This window comes from Orcinus orca, chromosome 9, assembly GCF_937001465.1.
Source record: "Orcinus orca chromosome 9, mOrcOrc1.1, whole genome shotgun sequence".
Taxonomy (NCBI): Eukaryota; Metazoa; Chordata; class Mammalia; order Artiodactyla; family Delphinidae; genus Orcinus; species Orcinus orca.
This window is the reverse complement of record NC_064567.1, coordinates 71,188,908-71,213,895: the sequence shown is the minus strand read 5'-3', so window position 1 is coordinate 71,213,895 and position 24,988 is coordinate 71,188,908. Positions and strand designations below refer to the sequence as shown.

The window sequence follows — 24,988 nt, the reverse complement described above, 5'->3', positions numbered from 1 at the left end:
TGTTGGGTCTTCATTGCTGTGCATGGGTTTTCTCTAGTTGGGGCCAGTGGGGGCTACTGTTCCTTACTGTGTGCAGGCTTCTCATTGTGGCGGCTTCTCTTGTTGTGGAGCACGGGCTGTAGGCATGCGGGCTTAAGAAGTTTCTGCACGCGGGCTCTAGACTGCAGGCTCAGTAGTTGTGGCACACTGGCTTAGTTACTCCGCGGCATGTGGTATCTTCCTGGACCAGGGCTCGAACCCGTGTCCCCTGCATTGGCAGGTGGATTCTTAACCACTGTGCCACCAGGGAAGTCCCTTCCCTCAGTTTTATTCCTTGTTTTTATCTTAAGCAACATGAAGGGTCCTTTTTTTTTTGCACATAAAAATCTTTTAGGTGTTTATGGAAATTCTTACTAAATGAAGAAGTTTGCTGTTTGTCCCAGGTATCATTAGCCTGTACTACCTATATGAGCTTGTCTAGCTAGACTGACTCCTTGTTATGTAGGTATCTGGGAGATTTGTTCCACCAACAAATGTGATCCCCCAAAATCTACAGACTCATGCATTTTGTTAACAATTGCTGATTATTGCTGTTTTCATCTGTAAATTAGTTTGAAGTATTTAAAAGCCATATAGTTATATTTTGTTATCAAGACACAGATCCAGAATTGTTCAATTCCAACAAGCGTTGTGTTCTATGAATGTATTAAACTTGTAATCCAAAGCACTTTCAAGGCACATGAAACTTTTAACAGTATATAATTCTGGCTAAGATTTGTTGAGGGCCTACTAAATGTTAGTTTTTAGGGTGAAAATGGGCTGTTTTTATTTAATCTTCACAAACCTATGAAATAGTCCCACTTGCAGAAGAGAAAATTGAGTGTCACTAAAGTAAAATAAGTTACCCGACCTCACACAATTAGAAAAGTGTCAGAACCAAGTGTCGATCCTAGAGAGGTACGCTTCATAGCCTGCTTTTTTGAACCACTATCTCATACTGCCTGCTAGTCTGGTTATTGTTTCTTTTCTTTCTTTTTTTAATAGCAACAAACATGGTTCAACTTGGATGCTTATGAAAGTATCTTGAATATACACCCATTTACCGAACTTTTCAAGTAAAAGAAAAAAAATAGATTGACTTTGCAGAATTTAAATACATTTTTAAATGAGGTCATTTGATTTTTTTAAGAGAAAAAACATCCAATAAATGAAAATCAATAAATATCTTTTGAGTCTGGACAGTGAGTGAGGAGATGTTTTAGGCCTGGGGATAAATAGTTAACAATACAAAATAGCCTCAAATTGCATAGTTTTGGCAAATAGCAATTAGGGCAAGCAGTAGAGGATGATTGGGGGGGCAGGGGTGGACACGTGGTTAGGGAAGAACTCTCTGAGAGGATAATACCTGAGCTGAGAAAACAGCCAGGGAACACTGAAGGAGAGAGGGTTTCAGACAAAAGGAATATCCTATGCACAGACCTGTCAGGAGTCTGGCCAGTTTGAGAGATGGAAAGATTTGCAGGTCTGGAGCATAATGAACAAAGAGGAGGACCAAGGAGAATAGGGTCACGTAGAGAGAGGAAAGAGGTCATGTATGGTAGGAAGTGCAAATTATATTGTAGTTGCAGGGAGAAAAGAGATATGTGGGACTCCAGCCATCTCCCTATAAAAAGCAACAATAGCTACCTATTTCAGATGTTTTAAAATATCTTTAAATATTTAAATATGTTAAACATTTAAAAATAACTAAATATTTAGAATATATTTTCATCTAAGAATGCAAAGTTGTTTTGCCTTAGAATTCTGAACCCAGCTTACTTGTATGAAAACAACAATATCCCCAAATTTAATGGGTACAATATCACTGATATCTTCTCATATTTACAGTATCATATATTACAAAGCATCTTTTCAAGTTCATTACCTCATTTGATTCTCATAATAGCCCCATGCTTAGCCAAAACAAATATAATTTGTACTGTTTCTGTTTGAGAGACAAGAATATTAAGTCACAGAAAAGTGAGTTGGTTGCCAATTAGACCCAAAATACAGATCAACTAATTCCAAGTCCTGTGTCCTTTCTTTATATAACTAGCCCCATGGTTCTCAAAGTGTGATCCCTAGACCAGGAGTATCAGCACTCACCTGGGGACTTGTAGGAAATGCAAATTGCAGGTCCTACTCCAGACATAATGAATCAGAAATTCTAACAGTGGGGCCCAGCACACCTAACAAGTCCCCCAGGTGATGCTGATGCCTGCTAGTTCGGAAACCGTGGTACTAGATGGTAGTGATTCTCCAGCCCATGAGAGCAGTGTGAGGAAAACTTCCTGTAAGAGGAAAGTACACATTCATTCCCCATAATTTCCATGATAACTTCATCAGCCTCACATGTGCTAGTAGATGATTATCAGTCATGTAGCTGTGGCCCAGGCCCTTATACTACTGGCTCCGACCTATGACATTACTTAATAAATCGTTTGACTACCTGACTCTTCATTGTACTGATTTGATTTGTAAAATGAGTTGGAAACCAGTTTTACTTAGCGTGATCATCACGATTTCAGGCCAAGGGAAAACAATTTTTTGTCTGAATTAAAAGCAAACCCATTAAGAAAATCCACTACCTGAAATTTCTCCTTGATAATACTTTTGGTTGTTTTATATTATATTATTGTTTTAATTTTTACTTTCTCAAGACTCTATTCAATCATTGGAAGTCTATAAAGGAAATATGAAATGGAAATCTAAGCTATAATTTTAGTATGGTCTTTGGCTGGGATTTTTAAAACAACATCTCAAAAAGTAAAATACTACATATTTCATTTAATCTAAGGTGTCATCAATTACAGCACAAAATAATTGTGACCATGTTTTTACAAACCACTATGTAAATTAAAAAAAAAAAAACATTGCCCACCCAACAATTAAATGCCATCAAATGCAAGAGGTATTCCGATTCAGACATGTTAAAGTATGAAAAAGTATCAATGAAATACAGCATGTATTTTACTGTACAGTTGCAGCTGTCATCCTCCTTCAGGATGTATGTATTTTATTTTCAAAAGCAATGTTGACCTGGCCCCAGTTATGGTACAGTTACAGTAATTTTGCTCTTCAAAGTTAAGCAGTAGTCATCGTAGCCTAAGGACTGTTTCATGACATCAGTAACTAAGCACTGCAGATGGAAAATATTCTTCTATAATTTGGTATCTGAGCTGTCATGTGGTATAAGGAAACAGGCAATTGAGTGAGAAAATGAAGGCAGGGTAACAGTAAAACATGGAGCTCTCACTGAATAAATCTTTTGCTTGTCATTTAAAAATAAAATCATTCCCAAATCTAAGATTTGTAATTTTTTATATGCTGACATTTTCCCTTCTTAATTAACCATGCTGCTTCTTTATAATGACTGTTAGTTACATATAAGGAAGCCGTGTTGCATAAGACATTTCTGAATATAAATGTCCTGTAAATCCACTTCCGCCTGTCTTTGCAGGGGGCAATGTACTTGCTTAAGAGCACAACAAAGAGATGTACTGGTATGCAGAAATTCTGAGCCAAAGACAAAATGAGTCCCTAACTAGTTCTTGCACAGAAAGCTTCATGAGAAACAGTGCACACGGTCTGCAAAATGGTAAGCTCCCATATGTTAAAAGAGCTCTGGTTACTTTTTTGACTTGGAGAATTTTATTTAAATAAGAACATTTTTGTTGTGAAAATGTCCTTTTATTTTTTCTCAATTTGGAATAACCTTCTACAGTAATTAAAAACTCTATTTATCTGGGATTTTTTTTTTTTTTTTTTTTTTTTCCGCGGTGCACGGGCCTCTCACTGTTGTGGCCTCTCCCGCTGCGGAGCACAGGCTCCGGACGCGCAGGCCCAGCGGCCATGGCTCACGGGCCCAGCCGCTCCGCGGCATGTGGGATCTTCCCAGACGGGGGCACGAACCCGTGTCCCCTGCATCGGCAGGGGGACTCTCAACCACTGCGCCACCAGGGAGGCCCTGGGATATTTTTAATAACCCATTGAGCCAAGTGGAAAATATGCTGAGCTGGAAGTTAAAAGACATGAGATCAAGGTGTGGTTTTGTTATTCCTCAGCTCTGTGAGCAAGTCACTTAATTTTTCTGTCACTTTTTTTTAAATTTGGAAGTTATGTGACTGTAAAATCCATGATTGCAGGGTATAAAACAAAAGAGTGCTTCATATATATTATCTCATTTAATCATAAAAATGAAATGAGAAAATGCAGGGAAGTATTGTGTACAGTGCCTAGCACAGAGTAAACACTCAACGATTTCCAGTAGGTATTATTACTGTACCAACAATAAAAACAACACTGCCAGAACGAAATTAACGTTCCTTTTCCAGGTAAGAAAACAATCTTCAAGACGTTGAAATGACAATCCTGTGGTCTTCCTAAGGGCCCAGGCCAGGATTATGACTTGTCTACTGGATGACCAGCCTGTGCTTTCAACCTCAGAGCCATGGTGCCCTCCACAGTCATTCACAGCATAGCCAGTCAGATGGGCTTTGAGTAGCCCATCTTTTCGATTTAAATTTAATTCCCAAAGTACTGCTTAAAAACACCTTAAAATTATAGTATTTTATCTATCACATGATTTCTAGCCCATTAAAGTTCGGATGAGACTTGAAGAATTTCAGTACCCAATAGCCTCTCTGCCAATTTTAACTTGAAAGGAAGGGGTGTATATACAAAGTGTAAAATGGTAAAGAGAAGAGGAAAGAGCAGATTTGGTGGGTGTATGTGGTTGTGAGACAAAGGACATGTACTGCAGTTTGAGGAATAGTTATGGAAGGTAGAAGGCATTCCTTCCTTCTTCAGCTGCCTCCCTCCATGTTTGTAAGTGCTTCATACTGAAAAAGAGACAGAAGCCCAAACTGACTAGAAAAGTCAGGTAAGGTAACATCCAGGCAACAGGAGACTTGTGAAGGGATGTTCACTTCCACACTATTCACAATAGTGAGAACCTGGAAACAACGTAAAGGTCCATTGATAGGAGGATAGATAACGTACACTATGGTGTCTGTCCATAATGGCCCAGTACAGAGAAATTAAAAGGATATATAAACATTCATGAGCATATGTCAAAACAAAGATATTAAAAGTGAAAAAAAGCAACTTCCTTAAACTATATGTACAGAATAATGTAAATACTTACCTTTTGCTATATATGGTAAATTAAAAACCATACTCACTAAAATAATATTGTATAGTGTGTGTTTGTGTGCGAGTGTGTGTGTGTGTATGTACAGGAAAGTATACAAATTATGACAGTGGTTATGAGGGGAATGGGAATAAGACTTAGAGACAGTGATTCAGTGATTAAAGGGAAGTCCTCACTCAACTGCAATTTTTATTTCTTTTATAAACAAAAGATTTGGAGTAAACATAATAAAAATATTTAGCTGCTGCCAATTCTGAATAGTGGAAGTAATAAAGTTGTTATATAATTCTCTGTATTATACATCTTTTAAATCGCCCAAAATAAAAAATATTTAGAATGGATGTATGATTTTAGACAAAATTTCTGATTTCCCAAATTACACTAGTTTATTCTCTCTAAAATGATGACATATCAATGTGCAAATCCTTGATATGATGTTTATAATGTCGGTGTGACTTCCAGTTATGAGACATGAAGATTAGCTTGCCCTGCAACACATATCTGAAGTTTGTTTTACAGATAAGAAATCTTTGGAAAAACTGAACACTCATTTTTTTTATCGTCTACTTCAAAGTTCAGTAATATATAACAAAATAATTATGCCAGGCATAATGGGAGAAGCAAATCAGCAAGTAGAAAGAGACAAACTATTCTCTGCTTCAAGGTAAAGATCGTGGGTGTGTGTGTGCGTGAGTGTGTGTGTGTATCTGAAGTGAAGCCTATGGACCCCTTCTCAGAATGTTTTAAAATGTACACAATAAAGTACACAGAAAACAAAATAAACTACTATAGAAAGGAGCTACCAAAATATGGAGGAAAGCCATGGTGTAATACATCTATTTCTATATTACTGCGTCAAAGAACTAATTGAGCAGCTGGTCTGACATATATCGTCACTTCAAAGTAATGGTGAGAATAACTGATCATTGGAAATATCTACACAACAGTAAAGTGATATGAAAACAGCTGCCATTTCTATTGGTGACAAGGCTACCTATTTTACTGATATAGCTATGGTTTGTTGCCTATATTTATAATGGGAGAAAATACATTCCTAAATTCATACAGCTAATAAGGGGCAGGATTAGTAAAAATAATGTAATTTTTTCCCATCCAAGTTCATGAGCCCCATGAATTCTATCCATGGATTCCCAGGAGGCCTGCAAACTCAAATTTAAGAACGTCTGAGACAGAAATATGCCCACCATCCATTCATCTACCTCTACTTCCAAACTATTGCTTAAATTTGCATCAGTTGGAAAATTAGATAATCAAGTATGCTAGTTATATACACAAAGAATTAAGCAGAATCTCAGTAAGAGCAAGAAGGTATGTCTATACATTTATAAGTGGACCTTCTGCATCAATTTTTGCATTTCAGAAGTTCTTCTGTTTTCTGATTCTTAACTGTGTTTCAGATAGTTTAGTTGCTAAAAATGCACCACTGGATAATTTCTTCTGCATCAGCATATTAATAATGTCAAGATCCAAGCACACCTCAATATACCAAGACAATCTGCAGAGTTTTTAGGCAGGCAGTGCCTGAGTTATCCTCACTACAAAATAATGATGTCTCATTTTTCAAAAAAGAATTGTAATTTATTCCAATTGCCCCAGACTAATTACAATGTGAGAATGCATGTGGATACGAAAATGTGAGACAAAGGTACTTCTCCTCCTAACTGAATGGACATATGCTTTTTATTCACCTAGAATCCTGAATAGCTTCCTAGGACCATTCTGACCATTTTGTTCAAATAAGAGTATAAAATTCTTCTTACATTTGCGTTGTGTATTTTGTGTTCAAATACCTCATCTAAAATCTCAGACTTCTGTTGAATGTTTAGAATTGTTGAAATGATAGCCACAATAAAATTCAAAACTATTACCTCACAATGCTTAATCATTTATTCCTTATGTTGTAGGTATAATTATTTCCCTACTCTCCTACTTTTTTTTTTTTTGGCTGATTAAGAAACTAACTTGATTACAAAATTAATTAGGAACAAAGTTGAGATTTAAACATAGAGCTTCTGACCCCCCCAAACGAGCTCTTCTGCACTCTCCCATATTTTTCCACACTTATTTCAGGTATATTATTTAAAGGAGTCACTCTCTCCCTGTCCTGTTTTTCTGAGGAGAGATGAAATGAATTTTCTCACCATCTAGATTCTAGCAGTTTTTAATACTCAGTGCTTCTGCCCAAGGCCCATTATTAAGGAAATCATTACTTCCCATTTAATATTTACAATATTTTCAATAATATTTCTATTAAAGGAAATATTGAATAAGTGACCATTGTCAGAAACACAGGTCTGTTTCATTAAAATATTATAGGAGTTATGAATATGTAGTCTAAGACCTGGAAATAAGTAGCAGTGATAGAAGGATAGCAAAACCAAAAAATAATCATGAACTCCCAATTCAAGTAGCATCAAATATACTGGAAGAAAGGGTCTGAATTAGCTAAGAAATCATGGGTTCATTTTACCTTTACTCATTAAAAAGAAATAATAAAGTTACTTAGACTATGTGCCAGGTGCTGGTCCAGCTTCTGAGGACACAGCACAGAAGTATATAACAGAGGTTAATCTGATGGTAGATGGATGGGAGGATACTTTGAATAATCAACCAGCATGATATTCCCCCAATTTCCACCCTAATATAAAAGAACAGAAGCAGTTCAAGTTTAAGGTTGATCTTTCATGAAGTGACATTTGGTAGGTGTCTTCCAGACACTTCTTTTCTCCACACCTGTTTGCTGTGGCCTGAAATTCTATTATGAGAAGACAAACCATTGTTGCCACAATTGCAGAAAAATAATAAAACATTCAACTGCCAAACAGAACTAACACACTAGCTGGAATGTACTCATTTAAAAAAGTATAATCGGGTAATAAAACACACAGTGAATATGATCAAGTCCTTTACAGGCTTTGATAATGGGGAGAAAGTTAGAGACCTCAGACAGCCACGGACATTTTAAGGTAAAAGCAGAATCATTAGTGAGGGAAGAACAAGTAAAAATGAAAATCTACTTATACTTCTGGCTCAGTCTGCCTTCAAGTCTATGGACAAATAAAATGCATGGCAGAGGACACTGTGAAACAGACCCTCCTGAATACGCACGAGAGAAGCACAAACATCCGTCATTAGCAGATGAAGTAGATCAGCATCGCCTCATATGTTTAACGAACTTGTTTCCTGGCACTGATTTGTTGACTGGCTTAGCACTCAACTTCTTAGAGACTTATTTCTAGAGAATTAACCAATGAAGGAATTTTTGTCCTTCCTTGAGATTAACTCACAGCTAAATACCAATTCAATTAGACAGGTATCTGCCCCACAATAGTGTATCTCCCTGACAGACATTCCACAAGGGAAAAAGGAATGAGAGGGTCACTCAAAAGAATAAAACATTCTATCAAGGAGAAGACGCTAATTCAAAACTCTAAGACATGTCATTTGATTTTTTCCCCAACTATTATCTATTCTTTGTTTGTCAAAATAACACTTGTGTATTGGCTGAGGGAAGTGGTTTCTATCTCAAGGACTGTAAAACTACTCTCTGTTTATAAAAAGAGCATGTGTTTGTTTTTTTTAAGCACACATGGCTATCATCTCACAATGATTTTTGCATTATTCCAAAGAAAGGGAAGTTTTTACACGATAAAAGCAATTTGCACATATGAGTTCACTACCTGAAGCCATGGAAAACAGAAAATATACAGATGTGTTGAAAAGAAAGAAAAAATATGTTTTGTTGTAAAATGAATTTGAACTAAAACTTTTTTTTTAATGGTGACAACACTGTTAAGCCAGGGGGTGCTGCAATATGGTGAATCAGTTTTACTCAATTTTACTGTTTGAACATGGCACTTAGTTGTTTTATGCCAAACTTCTTAAACTGTAACCTGAAGACGGTTCCAAGATCCAAACAAGAGTATTTAAAAAGATAAGCTGATAACTTTAAGGTAAAGTTTGATGTAAGGTTTAGGGTAGGACACAAAGATACTCATTCCATTCAGCTTGGGCCTTAATCTTGGTGGTTAATTGGAAGAACAGCATAGATTTCAAACAACTAATTAAGCTAATTTATTTAAAACTTCAGCACAAACAAATCTGAATATTTGTATTCTACTCTCACAGCAAAGAACGTTCAATATGTGAAGAGATGAGAGGAGAAAAGAGGAAGAAAAATACTACTAGCCAAGAATCAACTTTAATTTTAAATTACCTCTATATGTGAGCTGAGACTTTTGTCAAAGTATCAACCAATACTTAAAAAAAAAAAAAAAATCAGGGAATTAATTAGATGTTTAAAAACAAAAACACTTTCATTTTGACTTATCTTTTCCTTTCAGAACTATCAAACAAAAGTTTTTTAGAGGATTTATTCAATGTGCTAAGACAAAATTTTGGCATCTCTGACAAGACAGTATCCTCCAAACTACTCTCTAAAATCCTTAAACATTCTACTTCGGGCAAGGGTGGGTTTTGCAGGAATGGGAAAGAAATGTGTTTCTTTCATTTCTACCTGTTTTTTACTTTAGGTTTTAGCCCATTTCTAGCCTCATTTTGGGACTCCCCTCAAATGGAGAATGACTTCTGGCATAGGACAGTGAAGGACCAATATTAATTGTCTGTCCAGACCAAAGCAATATAAATGCATTTGACAGGTGGTTAGAAAGGAAAAAAAAAGAGACCCAGGTGTGTGCTATTTGGGGAATAACTATACAGTGGTCCAGTAATCCTAACCTCTACCCAGTTAGGATGGCAGCATCTCTAGAAAATGTAGCTGGCAAACTGAGACCTGCATGAGATGATCTATACAAAAAGTTGCTCATATATGATGTCCTGCTGTTTTTCATTTAAGTAGCATGGAACTAGTCGGTGTCTGTCACAGACTGCTTGTGGTTAAGGGTCCTGGGCACCAAAATGGCCTCTGTAGTGTGCACACAAGTTCTCTATTCTCATGCATTTTTTTTTTTTTTTGCGGTATGCGGGCCTCTCACTGCTGTGGCCTCTCCCGTTGTGGAGCACAGGCTCCAGACGCGCAGGCTCAGCAGCCATGGCTCACGGGCCCAGCCTCTCCGCGGCATGTGGGATCTTCCCGGACCGGGGCACGAACCCACGTCCCCTGCATCGGCAGGCGGACTCTCAACCACTGTGCCACCAGGGAAGCCCCTATTCTCATGCATTTTATGAAACGTTTTTCTTTGTGGAAAACATCCAGTAAAAGCTTATGCAATTTCATCTAACTACAAATTCAGGATAAGCACTTGGGTTTAAACCCCAAGTATTTCAGATGGTAAAATAAATTCATTTTCTCATCTATGAAATACGTGAACTGTTTTAGATAGCCTTTACCACAGCCTCTTTGGGTTCTAAGATTGCCTCTCCTCATTGTCTATCTTTTCCTTATTAAACTGCATATACTCAATAAAGGGTCAATTTTTAAAATTTGTATCTGTGTTTTTCTTAGGAAACAACTCAGCTAGTAAGGAAGCAATGTTCTGTTGAATAGAAAAGACAAAAAAGAGAAGAAATAGATTGGGGAGGGGACTGGAGAAATTATAGATAAACTTATCCTGGGATAGAAAACAACGAAGAGCATCCCCCCAAATTATAAAGGAAACACAACATAAAGAAGGTCTTGGTGCATTGTATTAAAGCTAACAAGAGGTAGAAACTTCCAAGATGACATTTGAGATTTGAGTTTGAATTTGACTTGGCAAAACATGAACAAATAAACAAGCAAACAAAAAGATTAGTTCCTTCCAGCTAGTTCAGACTTGTTACAACTTTTCCCCTTGGCAGGGAGAAAGATCCAAATATAGACATTCCTCCCTCTGAGGGAGATTCTTGGATTTAATGGCAAAGGACACCTTTTCTAGATTTCCATCTTTGCTCCATGTGTTTTCTATTGTTTGGGTTTTTCTCAATTTAGGGTACAAGCATTTTTTTCCCCTTTATTTAAAGTAAACTATTCACCAGTCTTGACCCAAATGAGGTTTATCTGCAGTGAAAAGACTGACTTCCATGTGAGGGGGATTCCACAAAGAAAAAGGATAATAAAGATATGGGATGTGAACAAACACCTCTCTATTCAATTTTACCAAAATTGTGAATTATGCTTTGTTTGTGTTTGTAGAGCTGCCTCTTTCAATATATTTTCAATAGACAACAAGGCACCAAGAACGCTGAGTAAATAACAGATGTTAAAAATAGCTACTACGTAACAACGTTACTGGAAGAATTAAAGTGCAGAAAACTCTGTCACATGTAAAGCCAATTTAAAACAAAGGCTGGCATAATACTGGTTCTTTGGTTCTTTTCAAATTAATAAAACACATTAGCTCCAAACACATCTCTCTCACTTAAAACTATTTGGGTTGTTTTCAGTTTGTTTCTTTTCAACCCCCACTAAAATACACAATAGTGGATACTATTCTTGGTGTAATTTTGCTTTTTTTCCTTCATCTTTTTTTAAAAATATATATCCAGAGTGCCAGCATACATCTGCATGTGTGGACTATACATATGCCTTGTTTTCATACTCGGAGAGCACGGAAATTCTTCTTAAAGAAAGACTCTTTATACCAGATTCCATTAGGTCATGTTATTCAAATACAATATGACACAAAATTCATTTGTTCATTTGGTGTCTAGCTGCTAAGGAATACAGCCAAAAAGTTAACCTTTGCAGAACAACAGAATACCAGTAGAGATCCTGATCATTGCCCATAGGCATGTACAGAACCTCTGAGCAAGGGGAACTACACTTTTGTATTAAAACCTAGAAGAGCATAGCATTATTGGGAAACTGCTATTTCTACCCCATATACAATGAAATAAATGCAGTGACTTCCATTCTACTTGCAAAAGCCCAGTAGCTTTTCTAGACCTCTCAAGTCATTTAACATATTTTAAACAGAAGCCCTATCACTTCTGCCTTTAAATAGCAAAACACAACTCCTGAAAAACCAAAGGTTCTGAAATGTCCCTTCAAGCCCACCAAAGGCAATGATTTAACTTTGCTTTTCTTAAAGACCAATTTCTACAGAGGAATGAATCTGACAAAGCAGTGAACACCATCTAAAATCATTTTTGAAAGTCTCACCTAAGTTACTATTCACATGTAAAAAATGCTGTCTATTACTTACATTTTGCTGTCACTTTGTAGCCCCCCAGAGGAGGGGCGTGGCCTTCTAATGCATCAAATCCAGCAGAAACCAGGACCATGTCCGGATCAAACTCTTTGGCCACAGGCTTCACTATAGTCCTGCACGGTAAAAAAGGCAACCAGTTACCCATGGGAATGGCAAATACCTTTAAAAATTGTGCAGTGAAAATGACTTGGTACAACCTCAAGAACATCCCAAGAATAAAGAAAAGGGGAAAAGAAAACACTATTTGAATGGACCAAAAACTTATCATTTTCTTAACACTGAATCACTGTTATTTTAGCATCCCAATTCAGTCTTTTTTTCTCCAAATTAAAAAAAAAAAAATGCTTTGCAGGTACATTCTAAAGCCCGTCATATTATATGTACATCTGTGGCTGTTTTATCCCACTGCCTATAAAAAACTGCTTCTTCCAAGGGAGTGACTAATGTTTTACAGAGGAAAGTCGAAGCTTTAGTGAAAACCCGGCTTGCTCCAGTTAGTGAGAACTTGGTGTAAATTTGAACTATAAATTTCTTTTGGGAAAAAGTTGCTTTTCCAACTTTTTTTAAGAAACATTTTAAAATGTTTGTCGTGGTAGGGGGTGACTCTTGCAAAGGAAAAACACGAAATTCCTTTAATAGAATCCAGATTATAATGTTAAGCGAGTCCAAGGTCAGAGACACCAGGAATGTGGCAGTCTCATCCCTGACAGCAGCCCCTGCTGGTCCCACTCAGACACTTCAGCACTTACCTCCTCAGCCTTCTCAGCCTTCCCTAACCCCTTCCTCCTCAGAGCTGGATCTGAGAGAGAATGACTAGTGGATGCTTCTGGGCTTTATAAAACCAAATGGTTTTTTGCTGCAGGCTTCAAGACCCTTGTGCCATCATTTAAATTCAAAATTTCAAAGACTATTTAATGAAATGGGAATAGTTCACACTACCGTGAATTTAAAAATTAGTAAGTTCTCTTTTGTGTGTTTGAGAGAAACAACTAGACCAAATATTAAAATAGCTATCGTTGAACGATGACATAATTAAGTTCTTCTAACTTTTGTATATTTGCAAATTTCCCATATTTTTTACAATGACCACATATTAGTTTTATACTTAAATCTTTTTGCATGTAAACAAGAAGTTGTTCACGTTATAAAATAAAAAAAATACTTATTTGAAACTTACCTACATAGAGATAAAAATGAATTAAATATCTTTCATAACTGTACTACTGTCATAAAAGTATAAAAGTTCAATCCTTCAAAATCATAAATGTACACGTAAGTGACTTCCACGATAGCCTTGCCAACATTTGGAAAGCTACTTATACCTGAATTGGCCCATCTGTGAAAGTGAAAATTTAAGTTTGTTTACCATGTACCACTTCATTATTTTACTCTTCAGCAAAATTAAGAATCTCTAATACATTATCAGGAGAGGTATTCAATACTGTTCCTTCCTAATAATACCAATAATTTTTTACAAAAGTGTCACATGTTATGAAGTCACTACTTTTCATATGTGTGAAACAGCCATGTTATGTATGTGGTTGGACTATTAGATGTTGGAATAAATTGTCTCAAAGAATCAAGAGTGTTTTACCAAGGTACTCCATCTATTTAGCTTGATTAATCCTATGTACAATCTTAGAGAACAAACACTACACTCTTAGGAAAATATGGAGGTAGATGATTAAGCAATGCTGTCCCTTCAGTCATATGCATTACAGTAACCATGCATTATAGTTTTCCACCTCCTTTCCCTCTCTTTGGAAGATTTCTTCCCCTACTATTCTTTCTCCCCAGTCAATCTATACTTGTAAGATTAATTGAAGGGTAAACATCCTTCAAGGCACAGCTCACTTACTACCTTCTCCATAAAGGCTTCCCTCTACATATGGATATAAAATATATATGTATATATTTTTGAAAGACAAAGATAGAACAGGAGACAAGGTCTGCAAACATAATTTTAGAATATGGGAAATTTACAGATGATGTACAGAGGGGAAAGCTGAAGCATAAGTGTAAATCTGCAGAGAGGGAGCCACAAAAAGCAAGCTAACTTTTCTCTGTCTTCCTGGAGGAACAAACTGGCCAAAGAGAAAATACCTAGAGAGACTGACATTTCTGAGTCACTCAGACCAACAGTCAGGTTTTTTCCTCTATTCTCCTATAGTGAATTCACCAGTCAAAAAGGCCCCCTCAGTTAGACAGAGCTCTCACTTATCTTTTCAATGCCCCTTTCTCAAATATGATGGACTGTGTGAAGAAAGTTTCTAGCATGAAAGACAAGTAACATGCAAACTAATGAATAAATGAAAGGGAACTCTGCAAACAAGAGAAAATGCAGGGAAGAGACTGTAATTACAGAAATTTTGATTATCCTCAAAGACATAATACATCTATGAAATGAAAAGAGGGTGCTATTAAGAAAAAGAAGAAACAGCAAACAAAATGTGTAATAGACTTTTTAGAAGATAAAGTTGACAAATTCTCTCAGAAAGTACAACACAAAACGGAGATGTGAAAAATAGGCAAGAAACCTGAAGGACTCATTTAGGAAATTATGTTATGAAGGAAAGTCTAAGGAAAATATTTTAAAAATTATAATCTCATATACATCCAAGCTGCAAAACTGAGTAGATAATAGTGTTTCAGATATTTAAAATATCAAATAAAAAGATATTATCTCCCACAAACATTATCAAAGGAAGGTATTGGATGCCTCCATCAAAATGAAGGCATAAACTAAAAAAGAGAATGAGACACAAACTATTCCCTCCAACAAAACATTTTTATAAATGTCCATTTTTCCCATAATTTAAAAAAAAAGATCTAACCTTAGAACAAAATAGAAATTTGGTCTGCAATTGGAAATTTGATATGGACTGGAGTTGGTTTTAATTCCAATGCAACTATTTTGTTAATAAAGACCTTACCCACTTACAGAGGAAATATGTTTATTTGGAGATACGCCACATATCTCCAAATATACAGAATCCACTAGTTTCTGTCTGAAGCAAATACCACATTTGTTATGTATGTTATTCCTGAATATCCAAACGTGGATTTTACAATTTCACACAGGCTTTCAAAATGCTCTATTTCACAAGACTAATCCTATACACTTGAATTCACTCCAAAAAATAAGGAAAAATGGAAAATTTGAAAAACAATACATCACTTGATAAACTCCTTCCATTTAAAAACATACATGCTTAGAATTGTGTCCGAGTAGTAGCTGTTTGTTGAATGAGTCAATGATGCATGATTATAAGAGTTGTGTAATGCTATGCTACAATAGATTCTGGATATTGAAGAACTCTATGATAACAGGCGCTTATTGGTGGTGATATTGATAAGGTTCATTCAGGCATTTTAACAAGTATGGATTCAGTGTCTACCATCTTGCAAATACTGTTTGGCTTAAAGATGTGCTAAATTTTGAACTGAAACTTATTTATTTTCCCATTGTTAGTATTAAACTCTTTAATACTCAGTTCTCTGATAAACTGATGAGACTAAGACTCCACAGATCTCCTTATTGTGGCAAGTATTTTAGCAATGTACGTGGAAGTGTTTGTACTCTTCTTTTTATGTTAGTCTAGATTGATTTTTATTCAAAAGATCTATCATGTTTGAAAGACTGAAAATATATTGGGAGTACTGAGTGGGGAAAATAATATAATTTTTCTTAAATAGAACAAATCCTCAAAGGCATTTATTTAATATTTTATCTGAATTATTGGATTTTATGGTAAAACACAGCAAACAAAGCATATGTGTTAGTCCCTCATTATTTCCCAATATCCCACTGGAAGAAAATTATAAAAATATACATATGGGGGCTTCCCTGGTGGCACAGTGGTTGAGAGTCTACCTGCCGATGCAGGGGACACGGGTTCGTGCCCTGGTCCGGGAAGATCCCACATGCCACGGAGTGGCTGGGCCTGTGAGCCATGGCCGCTGAGCCTGCGTGTCCGGAGCCTGTGCTCCGCAATGGGAGAGGCCACAACAGTGAGAGGCCTGTGTACCACAAAAAAAAAAAAATGAACTCATGGCTTTAAATATATATCAGGCAAACAGACCCAGAAAAACCTTTAGATATGTGTGTATGTATGGGTTATTATGCATTTCCTAAAAGCAATGACAGCACAGTAGCAAACAGTACAGTTAGCAACAATCTGCAAAAAAAGGATCCAGGGGAAGAGCTTCAAGATGGCGGAGGAGTGAGACATGGAGATCTCCTTCCTCAAAACAAATACATCAGAAATACATCTACATGTGGAACAACTCCTACAGAAAACCTACTGAAAGCTGGCAGAAGACCTCAGACCTCCCAAAAGTCTGAGCTGTGTAGATGACAGGCTCTTTGCACTCCAGCCAGGTGTCAGGGCTGTGCCTCTGAGGTGGGAGAGGCAAGTTCAGGACACTGGTCCACCAGAGACCTCCCAGCTCCATATAATATCAAACGGCGAAAATCTCCCAGAGATCTCCATCTGAACGCCATGACTCAGCTCCACACAATGACCAGCAAGCTACAGTGCTGGACACCCTATGCCCAACAAGTAGCAAGACAGGAACACAACCCCATCCATTAGCAGAGAGGCTGCCTAAAATCATAATAAGGTCACAGACACCCCAAAACACACCACCAGACATGGGCCTGCCCACCACAAAGACAAGATCCAGCCTCATGAGCCAGAACAAAGACACTAGTTCCCTCCACTAGGAAGCCTACAAAACCCACTGAATCAATCTTAGCCACTGGGAACAGACACAAAAAACCGGAAACTACGAACCTGCAGCCTGCGAAAAGGAGACCCCAAACACAGTAAGTTAAGCAAAATGAGAAGACAAAGAAACACAAAACAGATGAAGGAGCAAGGTAAAAACACACCAGACCTAACAAATGAAAAGGAAATAGGCAGTCTACCTGAAAAAGAATTCAGAATAATGATAGTAAAGATGATCCAAAATCTTGGAAATAGAATGGAGGAAATACAAGAAACATTTAACAAGGACCTAGAAGAACTAAAGAGCAAACAAACAATGATGAACAACAAAATAAATGAAATTAAAAATTCTCTAGAAGGGATCAATAGCAGAATAACTGAAGCAGAAAAAAGGAATAAGTGACCTGGAAGATAAAATAGTGGAAATAACTACTGCAGAGCAGAATAAAGAAAAAAGAATGAAAAGAATTGAGGACAGTCTCAGAGACCTCTGGGACATTAAATGCACCAACATGCAAATTATAGGGGTCCCAGAAGAAGAGAAAAGGAAAGGGTCAGAGAAAATATTTGAAGAGATTATAGTTGAAAAGTTCCCTAATATGGGAAAGGAAATAGTTAATCAAGTCCAGGAAGCACAGAGAGACCCATACAGGATAAATCCAAGGAGAAACACACCAAGACAAATATTAACCAAACTATCAAAAAGTAAGTAAAAAGAAAAAATATTAAAAGCAGCAAGGGAAAAAGGACAAAAAACATACAAGGGAATCCCCCTAAGTTTAACAGCTGATGTTTCAGCAGAAACTTTGCAAGCAAGAAGGGAGTGGCAGGGCTTCCCTGGTGGCGCAGTGGTTGAGAGTCCGCCTGCCGATGCAGGGGATACGGGTTTGTGCCCCGGTCCGGGAAGATCCCACATGCCGCAGAGCGGCTGGGCCCGTGAGCCATGGCCAATGAGCCTGCGCGTCCGGAGCCTGTGCTCTGCAACGGGAGAGGCCACAACAGTGAGAGGCCCGCATACTCAAAAAACAAACAAACAAAAGAAGCGAGTGGCAGGACAGATTTCAAGTGATGAAAGGGAAAAACGAACAACTAAAATTACTCTACCCAGCAAGGATCTCATTTAGATTTGATGGAGAAATTAAAACCTTTACAGACAAGCAAAAGCTGAGAGAATTCAGCACAATCAAACCAGCTTTATAACAAATTCTAAAGGAACTTCTCTAGGCAGGAAATACAAGAGGAGGAGAAGACCTACAATAACAAACCCAAAACAATTAAGAAAATGGTAATAGGAACATACATATCGATAATTACCTTCAATGTAAATGGATTAAATGCTCCAACCAAAAGACACAGACTGGCTGAATGGATCAAAACAACACCTGTATATATGCTGTCTACAAGAGACCCACTTCAGACCTAGGGACATATACAGACTGAAAGTGAAGGGATGGAAAAAGATATTCCATGCAAATGGAAATCAAAAGAAAGCTGGAGTAGCAATTCTACTATCAGACAAAATAGACTATAAAACAAAGACTATTACAAGAGGCAAAGAAAGACACTACATAATGATCAAGGGATCAGCCCAAGAAGAAGATATAACAATTGTAAATATTTATGCACACAACATAGGAGCACCTAAATATATAAGGCAAATACTAACAGTCATAAAAGGGGAAATCGACAGTAACACAATCATAGTAGGGGACTTTAACACCCCACTTTCACCAATGGACAGATCATCCAAAATGAAAATAAATAAGGAAACACAAGCGTTAAATGATACATTAAACAAGATGGACTTAATTATTATTTATAGGACATTCCATCCAAAAACAACAGAATACACATTTTCTCAAGTGTTCATGGAACATTCTCCAGGATAGATCATATCTTGGGTCACAAATCAAGCCTTGGTAAATTTAAGAAAATTGAAATTGTATCAAGTATCTTTTCTGACCAAAACACTATGAGATTAGATATCAATTACAGGAAAAAATGTGTAAAAAATACAAACAAACACATGGAGGCTAAACAATACACTACTTAATAACCAAGAGATCACTGAAGAAACCAAAGAGGAAATCAAAAAATACCTAAAAACAAATGACAATGAAAACACGATGACCCAAAACTTACGGGATGCAGCAAAAGTAGTTCTAAAAGGGAAGTGTATAGCAATACAATCCTACCTTAAGAAACAGGAAACATCTCAAATAAACAACCTAAGCTTACATCTAAAGCATTCAGAGAAAGAAGAACAAGAAAACCCCAAAGTAAGCAAAAGGAAAGAAATCATAAAGATCAGATCAGAAGTAAATGAAAAAGAAATGAAGGAAATGATAGCAAAGATCAATAAAACTAAAAGTTGGTTCTTTGAGAAGATAAACAAAATTGATAAACCATTAGCCAGACTCATCAAGAAAAAGAGGGAGAGGACTCAAAGCAATAGAATTAGAAATGAAAAAGGGGAAGTAACAAGTGACACTGCAAAAATACAAAGGATCATGAGAGATTACTACAAGCAACTATATGCCAAAAAAATGGACAACCTCGAAGAAATGGACAAATTCTTAGAAATGCACAACTACCAAGACTGAAGGAAGAAATACAACATATAAACAGACAAATCACAAGCACTGAAATTGAAACTGTGATTAAAAATCTTCCAGCAAACAAAAGCCCAGGACCAGATGGCTTCACAGGCGAATTCTATCAAACATTTAGAGAAGAGCTAACAACTAATCTTCTCAAACTCTTGCAAAATATAGCAGAGGGAGGAAGACTCCCAAACTCATTCTACAAGGCCACCATCACCCTGATACCAAACCATACAAAGATGTCACAAAGAAAGAAAACTACAGGCCAATATCACTGATGAACATAGATGCAAAAATCCTCAACAAAATGCTAGCAAACAGATTCCAACAGCACATTAAAAGGATCATACAATATGATCAAGTGGGGTTTATCCCAGGAATGCAAGGATTCTTCAATATACGCAAATCAATCAATGTGATACGCCATATTAACAAACTGAAGGAGAAAAACCATATGATCATCTCAATCGATGCAGAGAAAGCTTTTGACAAAATTCAACACCCATTTATGATAAAAAAACCCCAGAAAGTAGGCATAGAAGGAACTTTCCTCAACATAATAAAGGCCATATATGACAAACCCACAGCCAACATTGTCCTCAATGGTGAAAAACTGAAACCATTTCCACTAAGATCAGGAACAGGACAAGGTTGCCCACTCTCACCAGTATTATTCAACAGAGTTTTGGAAGGCTTAGCCACAGCAATCAGAGAAGAAAAAGAAATAAATGGAATCCAAATTGGAAAAGAAGAAGTAAAGTTGTCACTGTTTGCAGATGACATGATACTATACATACAGAATCCTAAAGATGCCACCAGAAAACTACTAGAGATAATCAATGAACTTGGTAACGTAGCAGGATACAAAATTAATCCACAGAATTCTCTTGCATTCCTATATACTAATGATGAAAAATCTGAAAGTGAAATTAAGAAAACATTCCCATTTACCACTGCAACAAAATGAATAATACCTAGGAATCAACCTACCTAAGGAGACAAAAGACCTGTATGCAGAATACTATTAAGACACTGATGAAAGAAATTAAAGATGATACAAACAGATGGAGAGATATACTATGTTCTTGGATTGGAAGAATCAACATTATGAAAATGACTCTACTACCCAAAGCAATCTACAGATTCAATGCAATCCCTATCAAACTAACACGGGCATTCTTCACAGAACTAGAACAAAAATTTTCACAATTTGTATGGAAACACAAAAGACCCCAAATAGCCAAAGCAGTCTTGAGAAAGAAAAAAAGGAGCTGGAGGAATCAGGCTCCTGGGCTTCAGACTATACTACAAAGCTACAGTAATCAAGACAGTATTGTACTGGCACAGAAACAGAAATATAGATCAAACAGAAACATAGATCAATAGGAAGCCCAGAGATAAACCTACGCACATATGGTCACCTTATCTTTGATAAAGGAGGCAAGAATATATAGTCGAGAAAAGACAGCCTCTTCAATAAGTGGTGCTGGGAAAACTGGACAGCTACATGTAAAAGAATGAAATTAGAACACTCCCTAGAAAAATAAACTCAAAATGGATTAAAGACCTAAATGTAAAGCCAGACACTGTCAAACTCTTAGAGGAAAACATAGACATAACACTCTATGACATAAATCACAGATCCTTTTTGATCCACCTCCTAGAGAAATGGAAATAAAAACAAATATAAACAAATGGGACCTAATGAAACTTAAAAGCTTTTTCACAGCAAAGGAAACCATAAACAAGATGAAAAGACAATGCTCAGAATGGGAGAAAGTATTTGCAAATGAAGCAACTGACAAAGGATTAATCTCCAAAATTTACAAGCAGCTCATGCAGCTCAATACCAAAAAAACAAACAACCCAATCCAAAAATGGGCAGAAGACCTAAATAGACATTTCTCCAAAGAAGGTATATAGATTGCTAACAAACACATGAAGGAATGCTCAATATCACTAATCATTGGAGAAATGCAAATCAAAACTACAATGCGATATCATCTCACACCAGTCAGAGGGACCATCATCAAAAAATCTACAAACAATAAATGCTGGAGAGGGTGTGGAGAAAAGGGAACCCTCATACACTGTTGGTGGGAATATAAACTGATACACCCACCTGGAGAACAGTATGGAGATACCTTAAAAAACTAAATATATAACTACCATATAACCCAGCAATCCCACTACTGAGCATATACCCTGAGAAAACCATAATTGAAAAAGAGTCATGTACCACAATGTTCATTGCAGCTGTATTTACAATAGCCAGGACATGGAAGCAACCTAAGTGTCCATCAACAGATGAATGGATAAAGAAGATGTGGCATGTATACAGAATGGAATATTACTCTGCCATAAAAAGAAACGAAATTGAGTTACTTCTAGTGAGGTGGATGGACCTCGAGTTTGTCATACAGAGTGAAGTAAGTCAGATAGAGAAAAACAAATACTGTATGCTAACACATATATATGGAATCTTAAAAAAAAAAAAAGGTCATGAAGAACCTAGGGGCAAGATGGGAATAAAGATGCAGACCTACTAGAGAATGGACTTGAGGACACGTGGAGGGCGACGGATAAGCTGGGACAAAGTGAGAGAGTTCTAGTGTATATATGGAGATATATACACTACCAAATGTAAAATGGATAGCTAGTGCGAAGCAGTCGCATAGCAGAGAGATCAGTTTAGTGCTTTGTGACCAGCTAGAAGGGTGGGATATGGAGGGTGGGAGGGAGGGAGATGCAAGAGGGAAGCATATGGGGGTATATGTATATGTATAACTGAATCACTTTGTTATAAAGCAGAAACTAACACACCATTGTAAAGCAATTATACTCCAATAAAAATGTTAAAAACAACAACAAAAAAGGATCCAGGGATCCCTGGAGAAGTGGTTGATTCCAGGCCTGTGTCAGGGAAAATACGAAGTATTTCTGGAATATCTTCTGGTGACAGAAAACAATGAAAGGCTCAAAGAGATAGGGGCATGTCAGCAGGGCATATAAGGCAAGGTGAAAGAGCTCCCAATGGCCAAAGCTGTGACAATCTGAGGAGCAAAATAAACAATGATAGTATTGGATTATAAGCCATAGAGTCAAGTAAGTATCTAAGAATCCTTACAGAGATTAAAAAATAATAGAATAAATACAGAAAAGAAGAAATAGCTCTGCCTAAGGAAAACTTTCAACTAATAAGTATAGAAGAAATGAGGGAAATAGAAAATAAGCACTTGACCAAGATATTGTCGTAATAAAGTGATCAAGGTTTACATCTCTAGTGATAAGACATATTAACCTCACTACTCCCTAAGATAGTCAGATCAGTTCTGTAGTATTCTTGCTAAAACCATACAACCTCAAATCTAATAATGAGAAAATATCAAACAAACCCAAATTGAGGGTTATTTACAAAACAAACTGACCAGTACACTTTAAAAGTCATGGTCAGGAAAGACTAAGGACTTGCTACACATTGGAGGAGAATAAGAAGACATGACATCTAAGTGCAACGTAAGGCTCTGGATTGGATACTGGAACAGAAAAAGGACATTCATGGGAAAACTTCGGTTCCATATAAAATCTGTAGCTTAGCTAACAGTATTATACAAATATTAATTTCTTAATTTTGATAATTGTGCTGTGGTTATGTAAGTATTAACATTAGGGGAAGCTGGGTGTAGGGCATACAGGAACTCTGTGCTATTCTTATAACTTTTCTGTAAGTCCAATAGCATTTTAAAATAAAATGCTACCAAGTATCAGAATCCAAAAAAGTGAATAGATGTATAACAAAAAGTGAGGATGTGAGAGTTGTCAACAAACAGATATTTTAAGTAAACTTCCAGAAAAGGTGCATATTAAAAGAATGAAACAAAAAGAAGGCTACCACAGAAGAGATGGGAGACACTCTACCCAAAGGAACCCCACTGAAGAAACAGGTATGGTGAAGGAAAAAGAGGCAGGACTGAAAACAAGAAATTTAAAAATGTTAGCTGGTTAAGGAGGCCAGGACTATAGCTCAACACCTTAATTACCTTTCCTCTATGCCAGCAACCCAGGGAAAACATTCAGATGATTCTTTCTTAAGAAAAGGATGTATCTGGAGAAAGCCAAGCCCTCTAATGTGGATACTGTCCCCCACGTACAGTCATTTAGGAAGATACAGAGACCATGAGCCATCTTCTGGAATGCTACCCTAAGAGGGATTTGGCGGTCCATACACTCTATCCCACAGTGGCTGACACAGAGCTCCCAGTTGACCCATTTACACAACCACAGGGAAAACTGATACCAGTTACTACTTTCATGAATATCAATGGCAAATTAGGAATATCCCAGCATATACAAGGAGACACAATATTATAAAGAAAAACAAGTTTAAAATAAACATAAACAACTCTGGACAAAACAGAGATAGTTCAGGAACAGAAATAATAATCTCAAAGAGATTCAAGAAAACATTTTATCTAAAACGCAGATATGTTGTTATGAAAAAGAACAATTAAAGAACAAGGGAAGCACTTAAAGATAAAACTGCAATTGCATAAATTAGTAAGGTATCTGAAAAAGTAAAAATTGAAGTAGTCCCTTGTAAAAGGAAGCAGATAAAATATATAATGACAAGTGGGAAAACAGACATAAATGATCAATATAGAAGTCTTGTATTCGAATAATAGGGTCCGTGAGAATGCTGAGAAAGAGAGAGGAGAAAATTTTCAACTAGTAGCAGGAGATAATTTTAGGAACTGAAGAATGACTCAAGTCTCCAGATTTGATAAGTCTAACCACTGCCAAACTCTACGTATAACAACATATACACACTTAGACATATTCTCATGAAACTTCAAATCCCCAGAGATCCTTAAAAAAAAGTTATCCTCAAAAAGAGATGAAGAATGAGATTGGCATTAAACTCCTAATCAGAAACACTGAATGTCCTTACATTCTGAGGGAAAATTATTTTTTATTTTTTGCGGTACGTGGGCCTCTCACTGTTGTGGCCTCTCCCGTTGCGAATCACAAGCTCCGGATGCGCAGGCTCAGCGGCCATGGCTCACGGGCCCAGCCGCTCCACAGCATGTGGGATCTTCCCAGACTGGGGCACGAACCCGTGTCCCCTGCATCAGCAGGCAGACTCTCAACCACCACGCCACCAGGGAAGCCTGGGAAAATTATTTTTAATCTTTAATTCTACTTCTAGCCATTACATACTAGGATTAAAGTATGTTAAACATACTTTAAGACATGTAAGGACTCAGAAGTTTCATTTCAACATACTCTTTCTGAATAATTCACTTGGGAATGTAC

The 24,988-nt window shown here is 36.9% G+C and overlaps 1 protein-coding gene across 1 annotated transcript in view; it reads right to left on the bottom strand.

Moving 5' to 3' along the window:
* LOC125960275 (histone deacetylase 9-like) overlaps nucleotides 1–24,988 on the bottom strand; it is a 253,045-nt gene that overhangs the window by 131,381 nt on the left and 96,676 nt on the right. Inside the window, exon 6 of the mRNA XM_049714694.1 lies at nucleotides 12,337–12,455. Within this exon, the coding sequence (XP_049570651.1) occupies nucleotides 12,337–12,455 (119 nt within the window). The remainder of the gene's footprint in view (nucleotides 1–12,336; nucleotides 12,456–24,988) is intronic.